The sequence below is a fragment of the Diadema antillarum genome, unplaced genomic scaffold (genome assembly GCF_040938485.1).
Source record: "Diadema antillarum isolate AM-2024a unplaced genomic scaffold, OU_Dant_1.0 seq00000861_RagTag, whole genome shotgun sequence".
Taxonomy (NCBI): domain Eukaryota; kingdom Metazoa; phylum Echinodermata; class Echinoidea; order Diadematoida; family Diadematidae; genus Diadema; species Diadema antillarum.
Window position 1 is genome coordinate 1,471,477 of NW_027271731.1, and position 26,981 is coordinate 1,498,457.

General features: G+C 40.2%; 1 protein-coding gene across 1 annotated transcript; it reads left to right on the plus strand.

Annotated features, from left to right (window-relative positions):
* Positions 1 to 23,034, plus strand: LOC139740563 (serine protease inhibitor dipetalogastin-like). Its single transcript, XM_071651149.1, has 10 exons — positions 1 to 64; positions 756 to 995; positions 10,359 to 10,577; positions 11,027 to 11,281; positions 11,420 to 11,542; positions 16,841 to 17,020; positions 17,928 to 18,095; positions 19,319 to 19,474; positions 20,800 to 20,999; positions 22,883 to 23,034. The coding sequence occupies exons 1-9, from the start codon at positions 1 to 3 to the stop codon at positions 20,952 to 20,954; spliced, it is 1,560 nt and encodes a 519-aa protein (XP_071507250.1). The 3' UTR covers positions 20,955 to 20,999; positions 22,883 to 23,034.
* The last annotated feature ends 3,947 nt before the right edge of the window (positions 23,035 to 26,981 follow it).

Consider the following 26,981-nt stretch of genomic DNA (forward strand, 5'->3'; position numbering starts at 1 on the left):
ATGGCTTTGGCATCTGGCTTGGCATCTGAGAACGGACCTAACACGGTTATCACAAAGTCTCAGGGTTAGGATTGAGGCAAACATCTGAGTCGACCGTCTCGTCACAACAATTCGTGGGCAGAAAGCGCAGGAGGAGTGTCGGCTGCCAGGAAGCTAACCGGCATTCTCTCTCCCCTCTGTTCCTTTCTAACATGCGTTGTGTTCTCTCAAGGGACTATCGCAACTTTACAGTTCGATCTGCAAACAATTACCCCGAGCCTTTGGCAGGCTGTAGGGGAATGCTAGGACCTGACATTATTATACACCACGGAGTGAGAATGCTTACCGCGTGCAGAACACATGCCGTGCGAACACGGAAATCGCATGTATTAAAGAATAAATCGTATCTCATTGCGATCTTCATCTCTGCTTTCCAAAGCAGTCGATTGTGTCATTATTGTATTTCTCAGATCAAAATTTACTCAAGTGATTAAAAAAACACAACCGCAACCATACTTTCATTGAAGACGATGTGGATGATTAGAAATGGCACTTTAAAAACGCCGAAATTGCATATTCGTTAGCTTTAAGTGTTATTTTGCGTTTACTGATTATTGACTTTAGATGAATTTGCTTTTCCGTTGTATTTATGTAGGCCTATGATTTATATATATTTGTCATTGTAGGGGGGGGGGGTAAATGCAAAATTAGAATCAAGTCAAACCAAGTCAGATCAAGTGACAGATCTCATGTGTATTGTATTTTGGTTTCCGCAGATGACGAAGGCCGATCTTGGAGGAGACAGCTCGCCAGACAGTGCCGTTCAGTGTGCCGGGAGTGTTACCGCGAGATGAGGGGGAAGGGTCTGCACAGAGTGTGCGGCTCGGACAATAGAACTTATAAAGACATTTGCAGATTAAGGAAAGTGTCGTGCCTGACACAAAAGACAATAGTGGTCATTTTCGACGAATCGTGCAAGAGGAAAAACAGATCGTCATCGAGGAAGACAGATGCCGGTAAGCACTATGTGATCATTAGAATGAATTGGCGCCATATCTACATGTATAGGCCTACATATGTTTTATCTATATTTCATGATTATATTCTTACATAATTATGCACTCAATGCACATGATTTTGTGTATGCTGGTATTCATATAATTGCGTATATATACATAAGCAAACATAGATATACATTATATTTATGTGTGTGTGTGTGTGTGTGTGTGTGTGTGTGTGTGTGTGTGTGTGTGTGTGTGAGTGTGTGTGTGTGTTAATCTGCATTTGTATTCACTGTTTTTTTTAAATTAATGTTCTGGATCTTGAGTGCCATATTCGTAGATCCGTTTTAACATGGGAGCATACATTGATTCGATGCTGTTTCAGCAGAGAAATACAAAATTTACGAATGGATTACTCACGAATACACTGAAATACTAAAAGATCAAACGAGTGATGCACTTCACATACTTTTATCGCGAATATATCCCAAACATACATTCATTCCTTCTTCTGTCGTATTTTGTAGATTTGCGTTTCAGTTAGCAATAATCTGATAGTTGGTTAGAGGTGCGTACTACTGCAATAACATCTTAATTATCTCGTTGTAGGTAAGATTTAATCACTATAGGCAGTCCTAATTTTCTCCAGTGGTGTCACGAGACTTCTTAAAGATAGACTCTCGTGGCAAAAAAAAATGTACTAGATTAAAAGATGCCAATGGATATCGAGGATTACCCTAAATGTCAGCTTTAACTCAAATCTCATTGAAGACTTTATCATGCTCAAGTGACGACCCCAATTTCCACGGGCGTTAAGACATTTGCCCGGTACTACTATGGAGCACCACAGAGATAGGATGCAATGCGATTAGTTTAAATTAGGGAGGTGAGAAGCCTCCTGGTTTAAATCGACTCACTTTAGACGGCTATCAGGTGTGATGTGTGATTCTTCGCGTTGATCACTTTATTTTGTCATCTGTTTCGCGGATTCTGCGCGCCGCCTTGAGATCGGTTGCGGGCGGAAATAACGAGATTGATGATCGTGGGCACGGCTTCTTTGGCATGAGGAGAGTCGTTTAATAAAACGCAGGTGTACAACTCAATACAAGAGGAAATCATTATCGAGGTGACTCCAATTTTTGCTTTCAACAAAAATCGTACCTTCTAGACATTGCTAGACGGGACACGTGTTTTATATTCTAACCCGCTCTGACGGCTTTCGACAAGTTGATGTGCATTGATTTGTGTGTGTGTGTGTGTGTGTGTGTGTGTGTGTGTGTGTGTGTGTTTGTATACGATTACTTTCCTTTTAAGTGAACATGATTTGGAGCTTACTCCTGATCGATTTAACTTATTGGATGACCCCACTTTAACGATGTAGTACTGCTTTACCTATTTAGTCTGCGATTAAACGAACAAAAACACGTAATACAGACACACACAACAATTTTTGGAAGAACGACGTACTTTGCGATAACAATGCTTCGACTATTTTTCCCTTAGTAGCACCGCATTAACCTGTTCGATTTATATATAAAAGAAGAGCTGCACGTATAGGCCTAATTTGTGACATATTTCCTGTATTCTTTTTCTATACAGTTTTGATTTATCGGAGAAAGAGGATTAATAAATTTCAGTTACCTCTCTGTTTTCTTAAAGATACAATGTGGTTATCTTTTCGGTCATGTCGGTTGCCGAACATACCACAGCTGACTTTAAATTTCATATATCAAACGCCATGACAAGTATTACACAAATTACCGGACACCATTTATCTCAACTCAGACAAAAGAATACATAACTTGTGTTTTTGCGTATCTTTTAAAGATTTATCTAAAGGAAACCGACCAATATTCATAGTGTAATTTATTGATTAGGACATATTAATCAAAGCTTCAACATTCCTATCAAAAGCGCGCCTTTCGATCGGAACCGATAGCTCCTGATATCAACATGTTTTAATAAAGGTCAGGAGTACTCTCACTTTTGTCGATCACATGGTACGCTTACGTCACTTTCCAATTGACGTCACGAAATCGTTGTCAGTCTCTTGTGGGGTTGTTGTTTGAAAGGGAAAGAGAAAGAGAGAGAGTGTGTGTGTGTGTGTGTGAGCAATCCGCCCGCTAAATCCTGGGACTTCCGTTGCAGTTTCTAAAGCGAATGATCCATGTCTTGGCATGGAATGCAGCTAGAGTCGGCAGCTAGTGTTCGGTATCAGGGAATCTCGGATGAGTTTAATGTATGATAATGAGTAATAAAACGCGCTTTTTAGAAAAAGTGACTTTATTTTCAAGGTTTTCTTACTTTTATGTAGTGTAGGTTATGAACTCCTGCAATCAGATTCTCACCTTTAGCATCAGAATATACCAAGTCACACATGGGAATATGAATCATCTGCGATAAACCTGTGCTGCCGATATCAGAATGATGACGAATTAACTCAGCTATCTCAGTTTGCACCCGAACAAAATATTTCTGCCCTCGTCGTACTCCTTATTCCCCCGCCATTTTTGACCTGACAGTTAAAGATAAAATGCATTTGCTTTCCAAGCTGTTCCGTAAATTTCCTAACTCTCTCTTTTTAGATTCAAACGATTTACAGATTCATAGATATAGATTTACAGCCCATTTGTGTGGTTTCCAGATGAGGAGTATAAGTTTGTATAGGGTTAAGATCGGAACAACAACAGCAAAACATGCTTCAGTATAATCAGACTGCACCTCAAGACAATTTTCAAGGCACTCCTAGAACAGAATGGAAGTTGATAAATAAAATGCCGTCATTTCTAGCTGATTCACACAAGAAAGAGTTTGATGGTAAGTCTGATGCTTGCAAATTCCGTCGTGTCATTCTCCAGTAAACTTTGGCGGAGAGTGGAAGGCTTGCTTCTGCAAAGAGGAGTGCAACAAAATATAGAAATATGGCAACGATCGAAATTTATACGGTGACCCGGGGGCTCAATTCTCCTTTTATGTTGAGAATAAATAGCGCGGTCAAGTGATCTGTCTGTGGCATCACTGGGATTTATTGAATTGCACTTTCATAAGCGTGTGCTGACTGACGAGGACTGAGCACCGGAACCAGGGGTATGTTTTGTGGATAGAAGTATGATTGTAACCCCACTTCCGTCAGAGAGTGCCGCTCCTGCCCGCGGGGGCCAGACTCCGCAATGACACCACAATTTCGATGATGCCGATTTAATGCACATTAGAACTAATGTTTTGATTTACCAGGCAACGACAAAGAATCATTTCCGGCAAACATGATCCCTTTGGTACCTTGCAGAGATGAGCCAATCTCCCTTTTCTCTTCTCTCTCTCTCTCTCTCTCTTCTTCTTCTTCTTCTTCTTCTTCTTCTCTTTGTGTATATATATATATATGTATATATATATATATGTATATATATATATATGTTGAAACAAGGAAAGGAAAATTGACCAGATGAAAACCCGATGAAAACCCATTTTCTTTGCTCAAAGTTTTCGCTATATACATGTATGTATATAAATATGTGTACGTGTGTGTGTGTGTACATGCATACACACGCACACACACACACACACACACACACACACACATATATATATATATATATATATATATATATATATATATATATATTTGTCCCCTTCTCTGCTTTCTCTATAACAGTTTTTAGTGTGAGGTGTAGTTTCACCTTTCCTTAATTGTCTCTCTCAATATCTTTGTATAGTGACAAAGCTTATCACAATTTTATACTACCAAACGTTAAACACACCAGTCTTACTAGCTGTACCTTGATCAAACAGCCCCCCCCCCCGTCTACCTATTGTTGAATAAATCACCAGAACAGTATCACATTATATGATGCCTAATATAGCGCGTACAATTAGAACTCTTTGAAATTCGTTCATTTCGGAGCTTTGACACCCTACATCGGGAAGAGTGAAGCTCAACAATATTATTCCATTTTAGGAAGCATCTAAATGTATTTAACGTTAAAGGTCCTGTTTATTGGGACCAGTGATTTGAAAAATGTTCAAGATATCACATTTTATGCATATGTGTATAGGTCATCGTGTCACAAAACACCCTATCATATAAGAATTTTTCAATAAAACCCAAAATATAAGATCACTATTTTTCTCAATAAACCGTAACTGTAGACGGTTTAGTCTGGAAACATCTTATTATAACTACTGTTCACATTTTGTATATTCAACAATGCTTAACATTGATTATACTAATTTAGATTTTTACATTGGTTGTTCCTATCACTAACTCACATTTTAGAACTGTTTTGAAGCACTTATGCTGGGTTTGTATTTCATCTGCAAATGATAAACTATGCCTCTAATAGAAGACGTTTACATGCGACAAAATAGGTCACTCGTGAATATTAGAAGACAAAGTGGTCATGAACGTGCTAATCAGCATTCCCTATTATAGGGCCTATATACGGGAATAGAACATTACGCCAGAAGCGTGCGGCAACGCAGATTGTTCACGTATCCCTAGTCAACAGAGTGTACTTATTTTAGAATTTGATGTAAACTTCAGAAATTAGTAATACTCACTATGCGGTGATAGAGTACCGTGGGCGTGTGAAGCCATTGACGGTTTTGACTAAATCCAAGCACCTGTATTATGGGCTGAACATTTTGAGAAAATTATGTCAGAAGTCAAGTTTGTGCGACGGACGTGTAAGAAAGAAGGAAGAACTTCGTTTGTGTCTAGCCGCGCAGCAAGGGAAAGAGCCGCGTCGGAACGGCGTGGGATGTCTGCGTAGAACGTGTGGGTTGGCGGACGGCAATCTATTTTGGCATACCGACGACAAGTTCAAAAATTACAACGGCAATCGAAGAGTACGATAAAATTCTGAGAATTCTTGCCAATGTGTCATACATTTTATTAGAATAACAATTTGTCTATGATTATGACGTTAATGATATTGATGACATTGATGGTGATGATGGCGACGACGCCGGCGACAGAGAAAAAATGAATAACTCAACTCTTTCATGCCAACCTCCAATGCCGGAAATACCTGAAAAGAAAAGAAAAGAAGGGGGAAAACCCGAAGAAGAAGAAGAAGAAGAAGAAGAAGAAGAAGAAGGAGGAGGAGGAGGAGATTGTTCGGTGAAGGGGAAGGGGATCGGGCCCTCGATCCGAGTTTAGAGTTCATCTTCATGTTATGACTGTTTCTGATGAGTGCTTGACGAGCTTCCTGAAAGTTAAGAATTAGAGTCATTAGATATAATTTGAATGACACCCGTCGCAAATTAGTTATAACAACAAAGAAAAAAATGTACGTTTCGGTGTGTTCTTCCACACGCAGGACCCAGACTAATCAGGGGTTTGGGATAGAAGTAAGGTAGGAAGACCTATCAGGTACGTCAGATGAAGATAGTGAGGCATTTTTTTTCTCTCTCTCTCGTCAAAGGGGCAGACTTTTTTACCCGTCAACGGCACCGCTACTCACATTGCAGATGGGATCCAATAACAAACGTTTGGCTGAAGCTCAACGGACCAATTTGCCGTCTCGCTAAAAATAAACCGTCAGTAACAGTGTCGCCAGCTCACGTCAGGAACAGAAGAAAGGGGGAGGAATTGAAAAGTCAAAAGCAAGGCTGGAGACAAACCGCATGCCTGGTAAAAATCCAAGGTCATTCACTAAGGAGGGAATTCCGTTGGCACGCTCCTTGTTAAGTTTGAGGCAAAGAATTCTCAGAGAGGAAAAGGCGCGCGAATTTGAAGAGAAAGAAAGACTTTATGCTCGTCGTGTATTGTGATATATATCTAAAAACCACAGCAATTCAGAAGTGTTTTTCTATACATTCAACGCTTGCTTTAAGCCACTTCTTTACCTCCGGCACAACAGTAGCAAGAATATCAGCTGGCACGCTCCATGCCAAGTTTGAGGCAAGGAATGGTATTCTCACAGAGGAAACGGCGCGAATTTGAAGAGAAAGAAAAATTTTATGCTCGCTATGTATTGTGACAGTGATATCTAAAAGGCACTGCAATTCAGAAGTGTTTTCCAATACATTCAGCGATTGCTTTAAGCCGCTTCTTACCCTACGGCGCTATAGCAGCTTGATACATATCAACCCAACAAGAATAAAAGGAAAACGCTATACACAGGGTGTAAAATCATGGAGTGTGCGAAAAAGGGTTTATTGCGAATAGTATAAACAGGGAACCTTTATGAAGTGTGTTTTAGCACCGTTCTTACACAGTAGCGTATTCCTGTTCACTATAAATACAGATTCTGTATTTTCTGCTTCTTACGGCAGGATCCAATCGGGAAAAAAAAAAATGATACAGAGAGGTGCGGCATTTACATTGGCCATCGCATAAACTTGGTCTTTAACGGTTTTGGGTGTATTCTATACTGGAATTGTCACTTGATCATTACATGCGGTCGCTCAGTAGCGCCTATTCCGGATTCGCCCTTTTGGAATTAATTATCATTGTAGACGATTTATTGTGCCATTAGTATGACAAAAGCCGAAAAAGTATCAGCACTATGATGGCAAATGAGAAACCATTGACAATGACTGATGGGCATTAATCTTAAATTTGATGTAGAAAAAAAAAGGGATAATATTTCTATAACTATTCAGTGCACACTAACATTTCATCGAACGTGCATTGAAATCAGTATTTTTCATAGTCGTTGTCTCTTTGTCAGATTAGTGTTAGAGAAAATAAAGGGAGTTTTATGGATGGCAATGTACGGAAAACTAATAGATATTTCAAACATAATGACCATCGTTCAGAATGTAGGATACAGTTTGAAATAATCCCTTGTGCCGCGTCTTGTGGCATTCAAAAGTCCGTCATGACCGTTTGAAAAGCTCAGTCAAGATGGCGACCAGATGTGAAATTAGAACGCGCCGTCCATCGCCAGTACATAGGCCTACGTGTAAGAATTCTGCCACAAGACAAAAACCCTTAACAGAACACTCGTCCTCAATTACATGAACATTTTCCATTCTTCATGCTTGACTTCAACCAATTTGCTTGCTCGCGGGCACTTTGAAGCGCTATAATTCAGAACAAAGGGGAAACAAAGAACGCCGTGCTAATGAGTATTACATTGTGGTCACAGAGTTAGAGGTTAATTGAACGTATAATTAGACAGCTATGACGCGACCGCCTTTGTCAGCGGGAAGTACTTAGTTTTTAGTATACGAACCCGCAGAGAAAAGGCGGAACGTGCAAATCACCGCTCCCTGTTTTGCAAAGTGGGCCGTGACCACGCTCAATTTGAAGACAGAATTGTGAAGTTCCAGAGGAACTCCATTCATACCTTGACTTGATTACCCAGCAGATCTTGCAAACGGAAAAGGAGATTGGAACCAACACTGTAGTAGATTGGAGCTAGTTTCGCGAGTTTGTCGTCGTCGAGTAGGGGACCTACTTTGAATACACGCACATTGTAAACGTAGAACCCCTCGCATAAGCAAATTACTGGAACGGATAGGGAAGGGTGTGGGACCCCATAGATGATTTGACAGCTCCTGTGGTTAGTTTATCATCAAGTTAAATCCGTTGTAGTCCTGAATCGACTCAGACTCAGTAATCTTAAAGTCTTTAAGGCAGCCGAAATGAGAAAGTGAGATAGTAAATGAACAATTATGAATAGATTTACAAGTTAATGACTGATATTCCAATGAATGAAAGAAGGAAGGAATGACAAAGAGGAGACAGTATTGGAAACTCATTGTCATTTTCCTTTTCTCTGCTGACGTATCTTCATCTACAGATGAAGTTACTCTGTCCTCTGAAAATGCATTCCACAGAAAAAGGATATTTATTAACCATTAGATAGAAGACATTGGGAAAAGGGGTCCACTGTCTCTTGTGATATGACATCTGTTTCTGTGCATGTGTGTCTGTGTATGTTGTGTAAGTTTGTTTGTTTGTTTGTTTGTGTGCTAGTACACACATGTGTATATAGTCATGAATGTGCCTGTTTGTCTGTGTATGTAGGACCTATGTATGACATTCACCTTTATATTGCACTTTATATGAGAGAATGATGCGATTATTTTGTCAAACTGATTTGGGAATTTCTATGTTCCATCGATACTATTGACATCGTGTCAAATAGACGAGTTACGTAATTTTTCATAAATAACCGGCATGGAAAAACTTGCCAAAATGCTGTCATGCTAACCTTTCAAATTCAAAAGGATCTCAGCATGAACATGACACACACTATCATCAATTTATATTAAAACTGCCCGACGCAGTCAGAATGCACCTGTACAAGGTCATTTAAGTTTACACCATTGATTCATACGTCATTTTGACCACAATCTATTTTGGTAACCTAGCTTGATGGAGTATCCCGTGTAATCATTATCCTAAAAAGGTTCATGTTTCTTGAATAGCCGATGAGTCATGGGGTATTTATGATACACGCGTATAGAATTCTTCGATAAGTCTAAAGCTGATAAAGACAGGACGGACGAAAGTATGCGTCTTAGGGTTCTGACTTCCTTGCGGTTTTTTTGATGAGAGTGGATTCCACAAGGAGTGCAGGAAAACCCCCTCAAGAGTTTGAGTTTAACCCACTGTGTGCTGTGAGTGCTGATTGGCACAGAAAACCCCATAGCCTTATACGCACTGTCCAAAGTCCCTGGTACAGAAAAGGTTAAAGCGAGCTCATCAACTGGCCTGGGAGAAGAAGATCACTGGGTTCCAGTAATACGTCCCAGACAGGACGTCACAATCAATTGCGACTTGCAACTCACAGCACGTCTTTGATCTCCATGGCAACCACTATGTCATAGCATTGGTAGGCCTGCAGCTGCCCTGGACAGTGTATGAAACTGTCGCCGGGTACCTGCCTAACGTTGATTCAATTATGTTTTAATACCCCCTTGATAGTATGAACGAGAAGCTATGCCCTGGTTGATCTGAATGATCGACCTAAGTAACCATTACGGGATTATAGGGTGGACAGTTAAAAGATGAATGATGCATGTGCTAGTCTAGTGGTGAGCTGCGAAGACGCAGATGTCAAAGAATGATACAAACAAAGTTCTAATACCTAACATATTTTGTGCCTTGCATCCTAATGTGAAGATAGCACGATTGGTTTTGATGCGTTTACGCAATTGATATTTTCTACCGACAATCCCATAAACTGACTATGATTATGGGTCGGTTAAATCTGTTGTTACCATCGGCACCTTGTTTACTGAAGTCTCACAGGTATATTGAGGGGATGTTTGTGACAGGGTTAAAATGTGACGTTTCTGAATAATGTTTTTGTTTTTGTTTTGTTTTTGTATTGAAAAAAAGAAGAAGATGGTAACTGTCAAGGAATACAGACTTATTCGAGTATTTCATGATATAAATGTTATTCCTTTCATAATCCTCAGGCGACAGTTCAGAGAGTTCTGAGCAAACCCCGCCAGAGTTCTGCACCACCATTCAGCACCAGTGTCCCCGATGGCTGCTTCGTGGTCCCATCTGCGGCACCGACGGCCGAACGTACCGGAGCGACTGCGAGCTGGAGAGGGCGAAGTGCGCAGGAAGAGCGGTGGAACGCGCCACCAAAGGGCCGTGCGTAAGACCTACCACGGTAGCGACCACCACACAGAGTGAGAACATGGTTCCCTGATTGGTTTTGATTTGGAGCTGATTCCAGCTCAGCAGGAATCTCTTCCATCGAGAATGACCTGCCAGTTCATGTGACCTTATACACTATTCTGCCCGTCAACTTCTAGGGGTAACAAAAAAATCAGTGGGTTCCGAAGCTCCGTTTCGATATGAATTTTAAACATATTACATACAGCTGATTTGGACAACTATGTCGGTCATAGTACTAAGTTTACGAATATGAAAATCAAGACCCAACACAAAACTTACAAATATCTCGATTTCCAGTATTTTACAAGGACTTCACTATGTACAAGAACTTAGAGGAAACGATAGAAGTCAAGAGGGAATTGCACACTGTATTCACTTACGCTTTCATCCGTTTTATCAAGTATTCTGATACCGGAATCTAATTGTTGTCATTATGACTTCATAAACATAGGTCCGTCAACACCAAAGACGTGCCACCAGGACTGCCCGCATATTGCTCAGACAGTCTGCGGCACTAACGGGGTCACCTACCTGTCCAAATGTCATCTAGAAGTACTAAGATGCATCTCAGGCGAAGAGGTCTACGTGCTCTACGAAGGGCCCTGTCGCCGTAGACACGGAGGAGGCACCGGCGGAGGAAGTGGGTCTGGTGGAGGAGGAGGTGGTGGGACGGGAGGAGGAGGAGGCGGAGGCGGAGGAGGGGGTGGAGATAGTGGTGGAGGAACAGAAGGAGGAGGAGGCGGTGATGGATCGGGAGAAGGAGGAAGAGGTGGAGGAGGAGGGGGTGGCAGCACTGATGGTGGAAGTAGTGGTGGTGGTGGTGGGGGCAAATCTACCACACCTGCTACAGCATCGTCGTCGACTACCATCAGGGGTTCAACGACAAGTGTAACACTGGAGAAGCCAACCACTACAATATCCATCCCAACTGAGCCACCCATCCCTACTACTTTATTTCCTGAGTTAAATCCAGGTAATTGAAGTTTTTTATTTGTTTGTTTGTTTGTTCTTTGTTTGTTTGCGTGTTTTACTGTATTTCACTCCAGACTGTTTAATTCAACCATCTGCAATTTTCCTTGAACCCACCACCTGTAGATCGGTCAATAAATCTCTTGTACATTATTGTTCATGTATTACCGTTTATTACGATCTTCCGATGCACGTGAGTGTAGAGGTTAATCATACTTAATACGCATACACATTTTAGAGAGAGGTTTTAATTCACAGTTGCATGTATCGTTGTCAAACTGATTTGACAATGGTCATCGTCACAAAGATGTTATTACAGTACGCTGTACACTTTTTCGTAATAGTTAATATTGGAGGGTTTTTTTTTTTCTAAACGTGCGTGTCTGTATGATCCGTAAGTATAATGTGAAATGATAATTCAATGTCGTGATAAGGTAGGAATGACATCACAGTCATCTCTGAGGTCGTTTACATGATGACCCCTCGAAAGAGGCCCGAATTAGCCGGAAATGAGCAATTGAACAGCAAAGATGCAATGTAACGGTTGTTGGCACTTATGTTTCCCGATTATGCGTAAATGCTTCTCTTAGAAAGGTGGCAACGGTGAGAAAACACTACTTGGAAATCGTGTGTAGAGTTAATGCTGCAATAGGCGTTCCCGAGGATACGAGGGTGCAAAGATAAAAACTTGTAACCACCTGGTAACATACGGGGTACTGCCGAGCTCTTACCTGTGTGGCTTCGTCGGTCGTTTTTCTGAGAACAAGTAATACGCAAGAGAGGAATGGCGTAAACCTCGAATCGAAATTTCCACCTCCTTCAATGGAACTGTTTGCCGTTCGGTTTCCGAGGTGTGAGATGCATTTAGAGAGTTTATCTGGGTCTTCCGTCGCAACTGAATCCTAAAAGCCCCTTCTCACGTACATGGAAAATACCAAGATATGAGGGAGCTGGAAAACCCAGTAGAGCGATTTCCTATAGCTTGGGTTGCAAGAGATGCCATGTTCAATATCTGGCTTCTTTACCAATGATTCGATTTTTATTCGTGCCCCAATTCTAGGGCTAGAGATGTAATTCTGGCAAAATGGGTGCAGCGGACATGTAGGCACCGCTATCATCATCCATGTCTTCTCCTATAACCTCATGGATAATAAGGGATCCTCAGTTGTAGTTCTTCTTTTTGTGTTCTTTTTTCCTTCGAGGCTTTCACTCAACAGGAGGTTCCACCATTAACATTTGTTTTTTGCTGTTCACTTGATCAGAGGTCCTTGGTAACTACTACCTCGTTCATGTGTTACAATTCATTGAATGAATGAATGAATGAATGGCTGAAGTTGCTGATTCAATCAAGAGCTAACCTCGAGACTGGTTTTACATCAAACTCGGAGCCTCCTTTAGCGAGACTTCGGGGGGGAGGGGACCTCACATCCCAAAGTGCCATCTTATTGTATTTGATTAGAAATTACTTGTCTATCTGCACTTATTATTATCAATAACCACTATTTATACGCAATGTCGTCTTTGCTTAAATCGTCATTTGAATGTTAAAGGAAAAATAACTTCAAAGTTTCCAGTAATCACGGTGACTGCAGAAGTCGAAATCACTATGTCATGCTATGTGTCAATGACACCTCATCCAATGAAAAAAAAAAGTGTGTTGATGGAGTGCAGCTTCAGGGCAGATATGATACAGAAATATGATGTGTGGTCCCTGGTGTGCCCTTTTTGAACAAGATAATTTCATTGACTCCAGTAGTGATGTCATTTGGTATTGTTGTAGAGCCGATCATTGCTTTCGGTTGATTCACTCTGCACCCTGATGCATGCAGCATTCTGTATGGGTGATGACTCGATGATGCCTCCCTCCCCTTTTGACTCTCTCTCTCTTTCTTTCTCTCTCTCTCTCTCTCTCTGCCTGTCTCTCTCCCTCTTTCTCTATCTCCCTCCCCTTGGCCTGTGATCTTACGAATCTGTCATCCAAACTTTGGAAGAAGATGCATCATCGATTTGTTATTGACTCTCTGCCAGACGGTAATTCATTTTAAACCTTGTAGCAAGAAGTTCAAGTGCGGGTCAGGCAAAGGCGACACGCGAGGCATTAAGTAATAAGTCCCACCCCGTCTCCACCAAAAGATGAGGGGTGGATGACAGCGGCGATGCATCCAACAATGTGTTCTCCGTGTCATCTCTCGAATCCTTGACGTCACAATGATGTCGTTTGTCCTATAGTAACAGAAAAGGGAAACGTTTAACCCGGTGCAATGTAAGCTCCGAAGGCTTCGAAGTGCTCCTGCAATAAAATCTGAGTCATCGACATTAGCTCGAAGGGTTGCTGTGCTAGCATCACAAAATTCTTCCAGGCTGATATCACAAATGCTTTTCTTTTAGAAGAGGCAATAGAAGTGATCTGTATAGCTGTGTCCAATGATTTTCTGTATAAGATGATTTCACAATTGCTTTCATTGTATTATACCCTCACCGAGCACCTGCACTTAATGTGGCATTTATACACTTCAATATTAAAGAGAAAGCTGCCATCATTGGTCCTAGAAAAGCCAGAAACTCTTTAGATCTCAGTGTAAAAGTGTTGTCATTATACATGTACACTGAGAAAAAGGAAAGAGAGAAAAAAGACGGAAAATGTAACGGAATCTGAGAAAAGACGAAGGGACAGTTGGAAAGTTACAACATTTCTTATGTCGAAAATTAGATTACAATTAATTTTCAATGGTAGTTGGTAATAATACCGTTCCGCAGTTAGAACATGATTAGTATTACAAATTGTGCGAGATTTTAGAGAATGTCAGCCGTACCAGTAATATGCTATGGTATATGAAATGATCGTAAGGGTGAAAATGGCATAGATTGCCCTTTTGTTTCAAAGCATTAAAGTCCCACGTGAAAGAAACTGGCGATGTTAGACCACTTACTAGTTTAAGAGTGCGACCATGTTGGACCATGTGACCGTCTTCAGGCAGGATTAACATAAATTTTATTGATTGATTCTTGAAAATGAACAACCTGCGCACTATGTTCACCTTTATCAGCCACCAGTAGATACATGCACAAATCCCCATGGTAGTATTGGGAGACGCAAACTCAGAATCTTTAGTTTTGGATGTATGTCTCCAACAGCAAATTCTTGACTTGAAAGTCGCCGGCAATTCTAAAATACGCTTTCGTCAGTCTCTCGTCAGTAGGACCGCACCAACTCAATGCTGCTGCGGTTACAACACACAAGCTAGCAATTGCTCTCGTTTCCTTCCTGATTGTTATCTCTCGATAGATTGATGTTGACGCTGGGAGGGTGTTTCAAGGTCTCTTTTTCAAAAAACGACGGCGATCATAAAATATGAATAATTTAGGTCAACACGTACGATACAGCAGAACATCGTCTCCAGTATTTGGTGTGTGTTGAGCATTAATTTGTCTGCCCTGCTGGAAGAACCGTCTTATGGAGGCTACTAGTATCTATTTATGTATCTGTTTGTTCGTTTGTCCGTTTGTTTATTGTCTTTAAGATTCCACTTCTGGGCTTAATTGGCATGCGAATTGCTAATGTCTTCTGGACAATGTTTACAAACAAACCTTTTGACTCGAAGCTTATGAAGCATCAGATGGGTAAATATAGGATAAAACTTTATGTGCCTGGGTCATTGCTTGCTGGACCAAGTCATTTCAAGGAGGTTCTAGTTAGCATCCTTGGACATTCCAAAGTAACTTTAATCTGGCATTTCGTTTCATTTTATCATCTTTCGGGACTTCTCAAGTTAACTTATGTAAGAAAAAATCTAAATAATAACAAGATCTGCCTATATCACCACCGTACTGCAAATCGAAAGACGATTTTGTCGATACCCTTTATCATTCACAATATCCAATACGTGATGACCGATGGTTAAATGTTTTGATTACGTTGTCGCAGTCATTACTACTCGTTAGAACACTAGCTGGAGCGGAGGGTAATAGAATGCTGCGGTGATCTTATTGTCAGACGGTCTCCTGTTCTCTGGTAGCCTCACATTAAAGATTAAATGTGCATGTGCTGCACACTGTGGCAGATGCTTAATCTCGTTACACCAGAACAAACTTGCGTAAGTACTGACTCACAGCTGTCAGAGCCACTTTACGTGGACTGAAAGCTTGTCGCAGAAACGGCAGCTCTTAAATGAAAATGACAACAATTAGTGACGAGGTTATTTAGATGAAAGAGATATGGATATAGAGAGGTGAAACAAAAGAAGAAGAAAGATGGTGGATTTTATAATCCAGGCGCGTTCTCAACATCTAGCTTAAATGCCATTGACAGTTTGGGAAACTTGTACATGCAACGCTAACTGGTCGAAGAACTTTTTTTTTTTTACTCCTCTCAGAATTTTACACTCAAAACATCTCACCCAGAACCTGGGCACAAAGCTCTCCTTAGCACGGAGCAGCCAGGAAAAGTTTGATTATAGGCATGTCAGATTGATGAATCAATGACAACTTCGCGGTCAATATCTTCCGCTCGCCTCTGTTGCCGTTTTGCCAAGAATGTCACCGCGTTACTGATTTTAATAGGGCAGCACGCGCGGATGCGTGTGATCCGTCACTTGGACTCTCTGAACGTGTGTAGAAGAGTTGAGTAGAATTAAGTTTCACGTTAAAAGTTTGTTTGAGTGCAGTTGCGTCGAATCTTCCCTTTGTCCAATCTTTATTTTAGCTGTCAATTATGACGATGAACTCGTTTCCCGTTTCTGCTCCCTTGTGGGTGCTTGCTTTTAATTGAAATTAATCTAGAGGTCATCTGTGGTTACGGACCGACGCGGCCCTTTGATGGGATGAGGCACAAGTTTTGCCGCACCCGGGAATCTGAACTGATTCTGAATTATGTTTATACCTTCTCAAGGGATACAACAAATGACGATACTATTTCAAATATCGTGGTATTTTTTGTATCGTTGTATTTGCAAATGATTGATAGAAGTCTGGGTCCGTGTTTACATTTCAACTCAGAATGATTATTAGATGTTAGGCATACAGCTATGAAATGGGACGTGGAATGAGTCCATGTAGTAACTTTTCTTCCGAGTCCATAAAATGATTTTCTTCCAGTGTTCACCCCATACACATTGACACATCTACCCAGATGACCCTTCACGAAAGTTTGGGAAAACCTCGATGCCCCAGTCATGTGGGATATTGGTACACTGTAGTAACTGTGTATTCTGCCTTTCGAATCACATACATGGACACACAGACTGTGACCGCTCTGAAATCTGAAAATCTCGAATGTTTTATTTTCCCGGTTTTCTAATCCAAGCCGATGATCCTTACTCAGATGGCGGCCCGTGCCCGAGTACCTGTGCCAACAACAAGTGGAAGCCGGTGTGCGGGACTGACGGGAAAACCTACGAGACCCTGTGCCACCTGCGCTATGAGGCCTGTATGCCGGGGACACCTGACGTCTCGCTTGCCCACATCGGAGCGTGCAGTGGAGATGGTAAGACGACGCTGACTGCATTCAACCTTCGTCTACTTTCCATTCACCTTCACAAGACTACTGTCTCCAAATTCCACTGTTGTCGCACGCAATAGTCTTGGCTTCCGGTATTACAGGGGTAGCATGGGTAACTTTGCAAATGAGAAGCAAGGGCTTCAGTGACCATTAGAAAATCCTATTGTCATGAAATGGAATGAATATTCAGAAGGACGGAGCAAACTCGTTGGTTACACCGGAGTGTATGAGGAATGGCAGACACTTCTACATCCAGTGTTTGCGTTGCCTCCCAATTTTGCAATGAGAAATAATAAGGCATAAAGACGTTCAATGTTTAACCAGTTGTATTGGTTCCCAGCCGAGGTTCCCAGACACTGTTCATTATGTAAACCACTTATGACTTAATGTGTCTGTGACGTCAATTGTGACAGACGCAATATACAGTACACCTTGGCTATCGAGGGAAAATTTTTCGGACAATGATCTGCTACTGAAGGGTCATCGGTGTGGCAACATCTGATCCGCGGTGGTCAAACTTTTGTAAACATTTCTGAGTTTATTCTATTTTCTTGGCAGCGGAGGGTAGCAGTAAATTGGCTTTCGCGGAAGGGAAGTGTTCAGGGCCACTTGCATCGCACGGGAACAACAGCAAATGCGTTTCTTGTCATCCTTAACACGACGGATTTGTCATGGAAGATTGTTAATGCAGGTGTTTTGAGAAGACTAAAGTACAATCCTTGTAATACCTTCATGTCCAATAACTTGATCTCATTTCAATGACGTTTTTTAGCGAGTGATTGTTTGTGACATGCATGTAAGTATGTAATGCCTGAAAGTCTGTCACATGTGTATCGTATCATACTGACATAACTCTGTATTTTGTCCTGTTCCGTCCTCTCCTTTTCAGCAGACTGCTCTACAATATCCTGTCAGGACTTCACCTACAGTCCCTGCTGCGGATCCGACGGCATCACGTACTACAACAAGTGCGAACTGGAGCGATATGCCTGCTTCACCAACGTGCCCAAGGGGAAGCTTTACGTTGTGCATCAAGGAGCCTGCATCGCGCCCTCACCAGGTAGACCTTCGCCATGAATTTGCAACAAATCAAAGATATAAAAAAAAAACATTAACACACACACACACACACACACACAATCAAACAAACCAAAACAGATTTCGTTTTCTGGTTTCATTTCGTTGACTCTGTCAAACCTCATGCCATTGTTCTTTCGGTCTAGCAGGGCTACTGTCAAGATACTATTATGTCGTATCACCATTCGGTAGAATCATCGACATCAATGACATCAGCTTTCTCCTTGAATCAAAGTTGAGATAAAACAGCTTCTAAAGTGATTCAACTTCTGTAGAATTTCCTTTGAATCATTCCTCGTCACAACCAACAACAAAATGACATTGTGGTGAGCTGGCGCCATCAATGTTTGTGATAAGATTTAAGCTCTGATCGCACTCTTTCCTCATGATAGTGAATCGAAACAGAATACAAAATGAATACCTATCATGCGCTAGGTTGAGGGGTTGGCATGATGTTCGTCCTTTGGTCGTAGTAATCAAATGTCAAGAGATCTTGGTCCCGATAACACGTCTCAACAGGTAATGGGAACAATCCGCCATTTTGTTGTTGTTTCATGATATATTCCCCATCATATCCCAATATTCTTGATCTGTGATCACGTGTTTGTCTCGCTCTCTTTTTTTCCGTATTCGTATTGCTGTGTTTTGTAAATATCAATGAACGAGGCACTCAAATTGCCCGTAGGCATTTTTTTTCTTCAGGAAATTGCAATGAAACGTTAATTTCAATGGAAATTGAAGAAAATGTTCCCTATAGTATATATTCATACACCTCGTACATTCCAAAGTGAAGTATGAAAATAATGAAAAGGTACTCAGTGGCGGATTCAGAGGGGGGCGCAAGAGGCGCACGCCCCCCTTTATTCATCGTTAAAAACAAAAGAAATAAAAAGAAAAAATGAAATGAAACCCGGAAGTGGCACCAAAAATAATAGTTACGCCCCCCTTTACAGAATTCCTGGATCCGCCCCTGGTACTGGTGTTCTATGACGTTGTGAAGAAGAGAAAATACGCAAAGGGACGCTCGCGATGGGGTTAAGTTATGAGTATCTGCTGAGGTAGAACCCACGTGACCTTGTCAGGTACCTACGTGACAGAAAAGGCCGAGCGGCCCCCTTAGAACACTCTTTAAGAGTTGTAATCTAATTAATGTCGTCTGACTTGAATTTCCCGCCAATCACACCGAGTCATTCTTCTCTCCCTCAGGTTGCCCGTCCGCGTGCCCGGCTCCTGACGATCACGAAGTGTGCGGCTCAGACGGTAACACTTACCCATCCCTGTGCCACCTCAACCAGCAGCGCTGTGCAGACGGCAGTAATCTAACTATTGATCATCCGGGTCCCTGTAGGGTTGTGACTATAGGTATGATCATACAGAGCGCATAGATTGTTCATGGATTAGCAAATAAGATTAATTTCAATGGTTGCTCGTTGGTCTAGAGAAGGAGAGAGATAAGATTACACGAGAAAACGAAAAGAAAGAAATGAAAAGGGGTAAAAAAGGTTGTAGTCCGAAGGAATGTTGAAAAGTTTACCAAACGGTAGGGATGCACTCTTTAACAGCACAAGTCACTTGTTTTGGAGACGCGCTACAACTGAGGGGGAAAGAAACATAATACCCACGAGGCCTTGCGTTGCAGTGTTACTTTCTTGCAACGCACTGTCACGTGATACTAAACTTCAATAGGATTGATTACAGGTCACATCAACCTGAGGGGCGTATGTTTGCTAGATTTTCCTGAGCAGAATTACTAATAGTTCCTTCCTTTTGCATGCAAGACAGACTAAATGGCAGAAAGTATGACGTCTCTTCGATCTGAATATCCCCTCCCAATTGTTCAGGTCATGTGACATTTTGTTAAGCCTTGCCAACAAATGACTAGAAATGAATTATGAATATGAAGTCACTATGATATTGTTTTATCGAGTAATTGAGTCTTAAACCTCATAATGTGATTATTGAAGAGGAAGAGTCATCCTGCAGCTCAAATTGAAACCATTGGAATACGGGACATCATCTAATTGGGCAGAAAGCTCTCAACATTTGAGTTCACACCTGGAATCGGGTAAACGCGTTATCACTACCATTCACTGCCATGCGTCAAACGTCTCGATAAAAAGAAGAAAACTCGAGTTAAATGTACCCAACTTGGAGAATAATTCCCATATGGACGATTTCCGACGAGCGGATAAAAGCCATGGTAACGTTTGACGACGTCGAAATCAGAACGGGAAGTCTGGGTGTGCGAAGGAGTTTATGAACTGCCTCATTCTTTGCTGATGATCACGTGACCCTTTCCTCCACCTACCTCCCTCCCTACTTTTCCCATTCCTTTTATGACGCAAACAAATAGATTTCACTGGCACGCGTTCCCCCTCTTCCTGATGCTGAGTTTATTTTGAATTTAAAAATGAAAATTCAGTTTTCTTAACAGGAATAAATCCAAACGAAAAGCATAGTCAAAACAAAGCCTTCCATTTTCTCCAAACAGAATATCGGCATGCACTAATCATGCTAATCATCAATTTTATGGTCATGTTCCAATGTGCCTCATTGTGTTGCGATTGTCATTTATTACGTAATCTGGAATTGTCACCAAAACAAAAAAGTTTAACTTACTTTTCCATTAATTGCTGCAGACCTATATCTGTAGAGTTTATTTCAGTATTGTTCTGATTTAATCGTAGATCCGTGCAAGAGAGATTGTCCAATCTTCGTGTATTCGCCTGTATGCGGCTCGGATGGTACGACGTATTTCAATACATGCTTCTTCGAGGTGGCGCAGTGCAAGAACCCGGAGCTTCGAGGTGACACCGGCACGTGTGGACTCAGAATACAATGAGAACCTGAAGCCCTACCTTGAACAAGACTAGCACTCGTCCCAAAGGTAAGTGTCCGTTATATGTTTTTATGAATGTCTGTATATTTATGTATTTAATAAATTTCATTTGTTTATATATTATCTCATTACTTATCATTTTATTCATTTGTTAGTTTATCATGTTTATTTATTCATTTATTTATTCATTCATTTATTTACTTATCTATTTTATATTTCCCATCCCATCCCAATTCCCCTGAACGCATAACGTCACACATGCACAAACACGCGATAAATACAATCTTGGTTAAGAAAAGTCGTAAATCTCGAAATAACGAATTGCACCAATTACGATAACAAAAAGTCTACTCTCTGCACAGTAGTGTTATTTAAACAAACACATTGTTTGGATATAGCAACATGAAGACAAATCTTCAAGTAACAAGTGAAAAAAAAAATGGCCACGAACAAGCATCAATTTCATTTATGCAGATAAACGTGTTGATCAACAACACTATCGGATTTGCTGACCAGCCAGAAACCATTATCCTTAGGTGAAATTTTATTATTATTTTACATTGTTCTGAGATATTGAATCGAGTGGTTTCGACTGGTGAGGCACGAGTGTACGCCGAGTCTACGTAACAGGTAGAATCGGAATGATAACGCCGTGTTTACTCCAAGAAAGAGTGAACACTTGACGGAGCAACATAAAACAAATACTAGCAGCTCTAAATTCATGATAAAGTCATATCTGTGGGGCACATTTCTCTGCGTTGATGCGTCTATCCCCCCCCCCCCCCCCCATCCGCGACTTCATTAACTGGGAGGCGGAAGTGCGTCACTCGTGGTCGTTGTTAACATCCCACTTCCTGTCCCAGGCACGATGGAGTGAGCGTGTGTGTGTGCGCGGGCTCGGATCCTGTCGATTTTGATGGCCCGCATATCACTAGGAATTAATTATCAAATTTATGAGGCAGAAGAAGAAAAAAAAGTTACATCCTTATCGCCAAAGTATGCACACACCCATAAACACGTATCTACATTTACACAAACACACGCACACAGACATAATCGCATACTCACTTGCACACAACAATAAAGAACAACAGGAAGCCAATCAACATAATATCTGACCTTCTGGGATTGAGTCTCATCATACTTTCTGACCTCCTCTGATTACAAAGGCTACCATTGGCTACTGACTGCCCAAAGTTCCCTGCCTGAGTCGCCCAGACGCGAACGTCAGGAGTGTACTTGCGCGCGGAAGTAGTCAATTCAAAGATGCCATGTGGGTTACGTTTCAAAAGAGGTTTACCAGCAGTGGCGCGTGTTTGTTTGTTTTTTATCATTTTATTATTGTTATTATTGTTTGTTTTTTTTAGGCAGGGGGTATTTTGTTTTGTCTTTAAGCTGCACTTGAAACAGCCATCGCTTGTGCTTGTTTTACTTTTTATTTAGATCACATGGCTATTTGAGAGCACGCCCATATTGTTGGTGCACACAGTTTCATAATCATCGTTGTTCAAAATTATTAACCCTATTAACCTCGCATTGGCATGTGATGAACGAAATGTGAACCCTCGTTATCCGTCTCATTTTTTTTTTATCAGCGTACACTCGATGAGACAGCGAGGAAAAAAAGAGAATGACATAAATATACGATTTTCTCACTAGTTTTGTCAAATAAAAGTCAATCCAATTTAAGATCAAGGTAATTTTTAAACCGTGTGACAATTTAAAGCCGTGTATAGCATGCTGTGATTCAACAAGCGCACAAATTGTAATATTGTCAATTTAAATTTTAAAATCAAAATTGTCAAGGTATGCAAGACACGGCAGTGATTACCCGATGAGAGTCAATACGTTTATACAGCAGCGATACTTCTAAATAAATGACTAAGCCCCCTGCTCTTACACGTTCGTCTCGTTTCCATGTTGTCTTTCAGATCTACACAGAATTCTTTCATCCAGCAGTTCTTGTACTACGTAAACCAAATCTGCCGATGAAGATGAGTCCAGTCCGTGTCGAGGTGGATATGATGACGTCATCGAAATCATTCTGAAACTCGGGACGAATTTGTATTCGCACTGCCAGCTGAACTTTCCGTCTCAGAGATGAGCATGTTGTTTGATCTAATTCATCCAATTCAGTTCAATCTGCTTTATTCATGCACAAAACTACCATGGCAGCCAAAAGGCTGAATTGCGGAGTAACATACAGCTGCATTTTTAATAAGATATGAAATGATTATTATTGTCACATTGAAACAATACAATACATTTATATATATATATATATATATATATATATATATATATATATATAATACATTACATATATTATATGTATGTATATATGTGCTGAAAATATGAACAGATAATAAGCTAATAGTCCAAAACAAAATGTCGATAATCGACAATCAATAAGAATATCGATAATACTAAATTATCATAAATAAGCAATCAGGACATACAAAACAAAAAAATCAAATGGAAAACGGAAAAACAACCGAAAAAAAAACCACACACACACACACGAAAAAGGGTAATTGAGTTTCTTTTGTGCCATAATTATGTGGAAGCACATCCGAGGGACGAGAAGCTAAGTATGTTACATCTGTTTTAGATAACAAAACGGTAAACTCTTGTCTAAAACCATGATTTAAGGTTAATCTTGGATAAAAAATTACCTCAAAAAACACATTTTATCACGGCAAAAAGCTGAAAATCAGTTACCACCACCCCCCCCCCAAAAAAGAACCAAAAAAAAAAAACAAAACCAAGAGCAACTGACATGATAATGTACATTAATCAAATAATGTACATAGATTATCATAACTGGAATTCATTAATTTGATATATCTATACACGCAAAAAGACGTATTCCGTTTCCTTGATTACACCAGATATCTACAGACAATACCTGTTAACAGCAATAGCCTTCATTCTCCTGCCAGCAGTAGACCCCATCTTTCATAATAATGTGATCACATACAAGCACAGACCTCTTGATGTTTGGCATGGAGTACCCTGATGGTTATTCACATCATGTTCTACATCATTATTCCTGTGGGGCTGTGTAAGTTTCTTTGACGTTTAGTACGTCTCACTTTTCGGCGTGGCTGACCAACCAAGCTAAAAATATTCCATACGCATCCTCGTGAGTGCCCTATATACGCGCATGAGCACAGCAACGTTCGTAGACCTTACGTCGCGCTGGCCAGACATCATCATCACGAGTCTTGTTGTCATGGAAACGATGGAATCTGCATCCGTTTCGGGATCATTTTATTGTGCGGCTATCAGTAGTCTGGAATGGGGAATATCTTAACTGGATGAGGAAAAATATTTGCAAAAGATTTTACCCAAACAATGACTCTTCAAAATAAGGAATATGTGAAAAGGCCAAGTGGATATTCTGTTTACGACCATCGCGGCAGACTTTACGAGACACCGTACACTTTTGACCTTACATTGTATTTTGCGAGACTAAATAGGGCAAACCTCGAGTGATCGATAAACGTAACATAAAAGCCATGTTCTAAGGAAATTAGAAATTAGGCGATGCCCAATAGATGTCACCTTAGAACTATTTTCTTAAAATGTATCTTCCTTATGTTCATCTCCATTGAAAATTTGATGCTAAGAGTAACTGATATTAAAATGCAAGTATCAATTTCTCGAGAAAAACAAAACACCTATGATACTCTACTTTTCTGTCAACAACATTCCATAGTCATATACTGTTTAAATCAGGCCAACATCATGGTGAAAACGAGTTAACAAAACTTACCTATGTCATATTTATTTCTCTTACGATGTCAATTCATTGAAGATTTTCATGTTTATATTCTCCCTTCCTCTCGTTATTGGTGGCATAATTATGACGCCAATATGGACCAATTTGTTTTATCTGGATTTTGGCATGGAAAAGAGAGAAGGAGAAGAGAAGCACGAAAGAATAATATATATATATATATATATATATATATATATATATATATATATATATTATATATATATATTATATGTATTATATATTATATATACATGTTATTTTTTTCCGTGGTGATCCGTTTGAGAGACGAATATCTTTGAATTTCAAATTGTGGTGGCCCGAAATAAAGAGAAACATAATGATAGGCTTTGAATCTTAGTTGACCGATCGGGCCGCCAAACGATAACGGTTTTGGAAATATGGTGGCCCGACATCAAATTTTGATGGCCCCAGGCTATCCGACTAACGTCGACTAATGTTGACTGATGTCGAGTCCTGATATATGTATATGTAAACGTACATACAGGTACATATTTTATATAAATGTTATATGAGTAGCTCCATTGTGTAAAGCGTCCATTTCGAGGAGAAACATATCAATGCTGATCCAGGGAGAACTACGTGAATGAAAAAAAAAAGGTATACGTCATGTGCGAAATGATGATGCTTTCTGTCGCATTTGTGAAATATTAATTGTGTAATGTGTACAATTTTGACCGCAATTTCATTATTAAATGAGCATCTTTCAACTAAACACGAAGAGAATATTAATAATTGCTTCTTTTGTTTTTGTGGTGAAGCAATAGCAGTTCTTCAATTCTTCCCTGGTTTGAAGCAAATGAGTTATGTTGTCAATCAAAGTTATTTTTAATGTCTTTGTTTTCACACTATAATTAAGGGCATTCTTGCAAATTGGAATCATCAACTTAAATTTGTTGAACAGTTGCATGAGATGCATCATCCAATATTTCAGTGTCAACTTGCTCAAGATTAGCTCGGAGACATTCAGGCGAATCTGGAACTGTGTTAAATATCACTGCCAGAGACTGTCTGTAGTGTGGCATGTTGTCATGGTTACAATTATTTTGCGTTTAACAGTGATTGTCCAGGTTAGCTGACAGCCCAGGGTAACCGATTGAGAACTTAAGAGCGGGTGAATCGGCGTACCGGTACTCTGTTTTGTTTTTGTTTTGTTTCATTTATAAAGTTAATAGTATGTGCGTATAGTGGTGGTGATTCACAACTAACAACCCTGAAATCAGGATGTAGAAGTTGTTCGACGACGTCGATGTACATTGGAGCTTTTAATGATATTTATTGAGCTGTACGAAAACCTTTGAAGTGTGTGTATTCATGTGACTTTCTGCCTATTCGTTCAATGCAGTTTTAAAAGAGCGTATGTTTCGTGTAATTGATCACAATACACGTTACAAACGTTCGAAATTAAACACAAACTCGCCGTATCGCAATAAGAATGTAGATTAAAGGAGCAGTTGCATGGAAGGCAGTTATTTATGGGACGCTTGATGAGTAGATAGATTCCATATCATTAGTTTTTATGTAATGAAAGGGTATCTCAATTTCTCAACGTTCATAACGGTTACTGTAGAATATTTACATACCAAACGTATTTATGATTAACTACTTAAAACGCCAAGTTTAATAGCTGTGTTTTGTATAGCTGCTGGATGTACATAATCTTTTTATATGATGGTGAAATAATTCTAAATTCTGTTTGTATCGTGATTGTCGTGTTTCTTTGATTCCTTTTGAAGATATTGAATTTGTCGTCTTTTGTGTACATATTGATATGACGTTTTAATAAAAGCATTGTTCATAATGGCAAACATCACGTATCAGCATATCTGTGTATGTGTATGTGTATGTGTATGTGTATGTGTATGTGTATGTGTATGTGTATGTGTATGTGTATGTGTGCCTGTGTGTTTGTGAGTGTGAGAGAGCGTGAATGGGGATGTGTGTGTGTGTTTGTGTGTGTGTGAAATAAGAGGGAATATTGCATACGTATTATGAGCACAGTATGAGGTAGTAAGGTATGTGCAACACCAAAAAAAAAAATCAACTACAGAAACTTACTAGACAAAGAAGAAAAGGCAGGAAGGACAAAAATAAGAAAAAAAATGGAAGAAAAATCTTTAAAAAAATGAAAGGCAAAAAAAAACCAAAAAAGACAGACGAGGAATATGAATAGTATATATAGGAGGACAACGAAAAAAGTTTGGATGCATAGACTGCATTGAACTTTA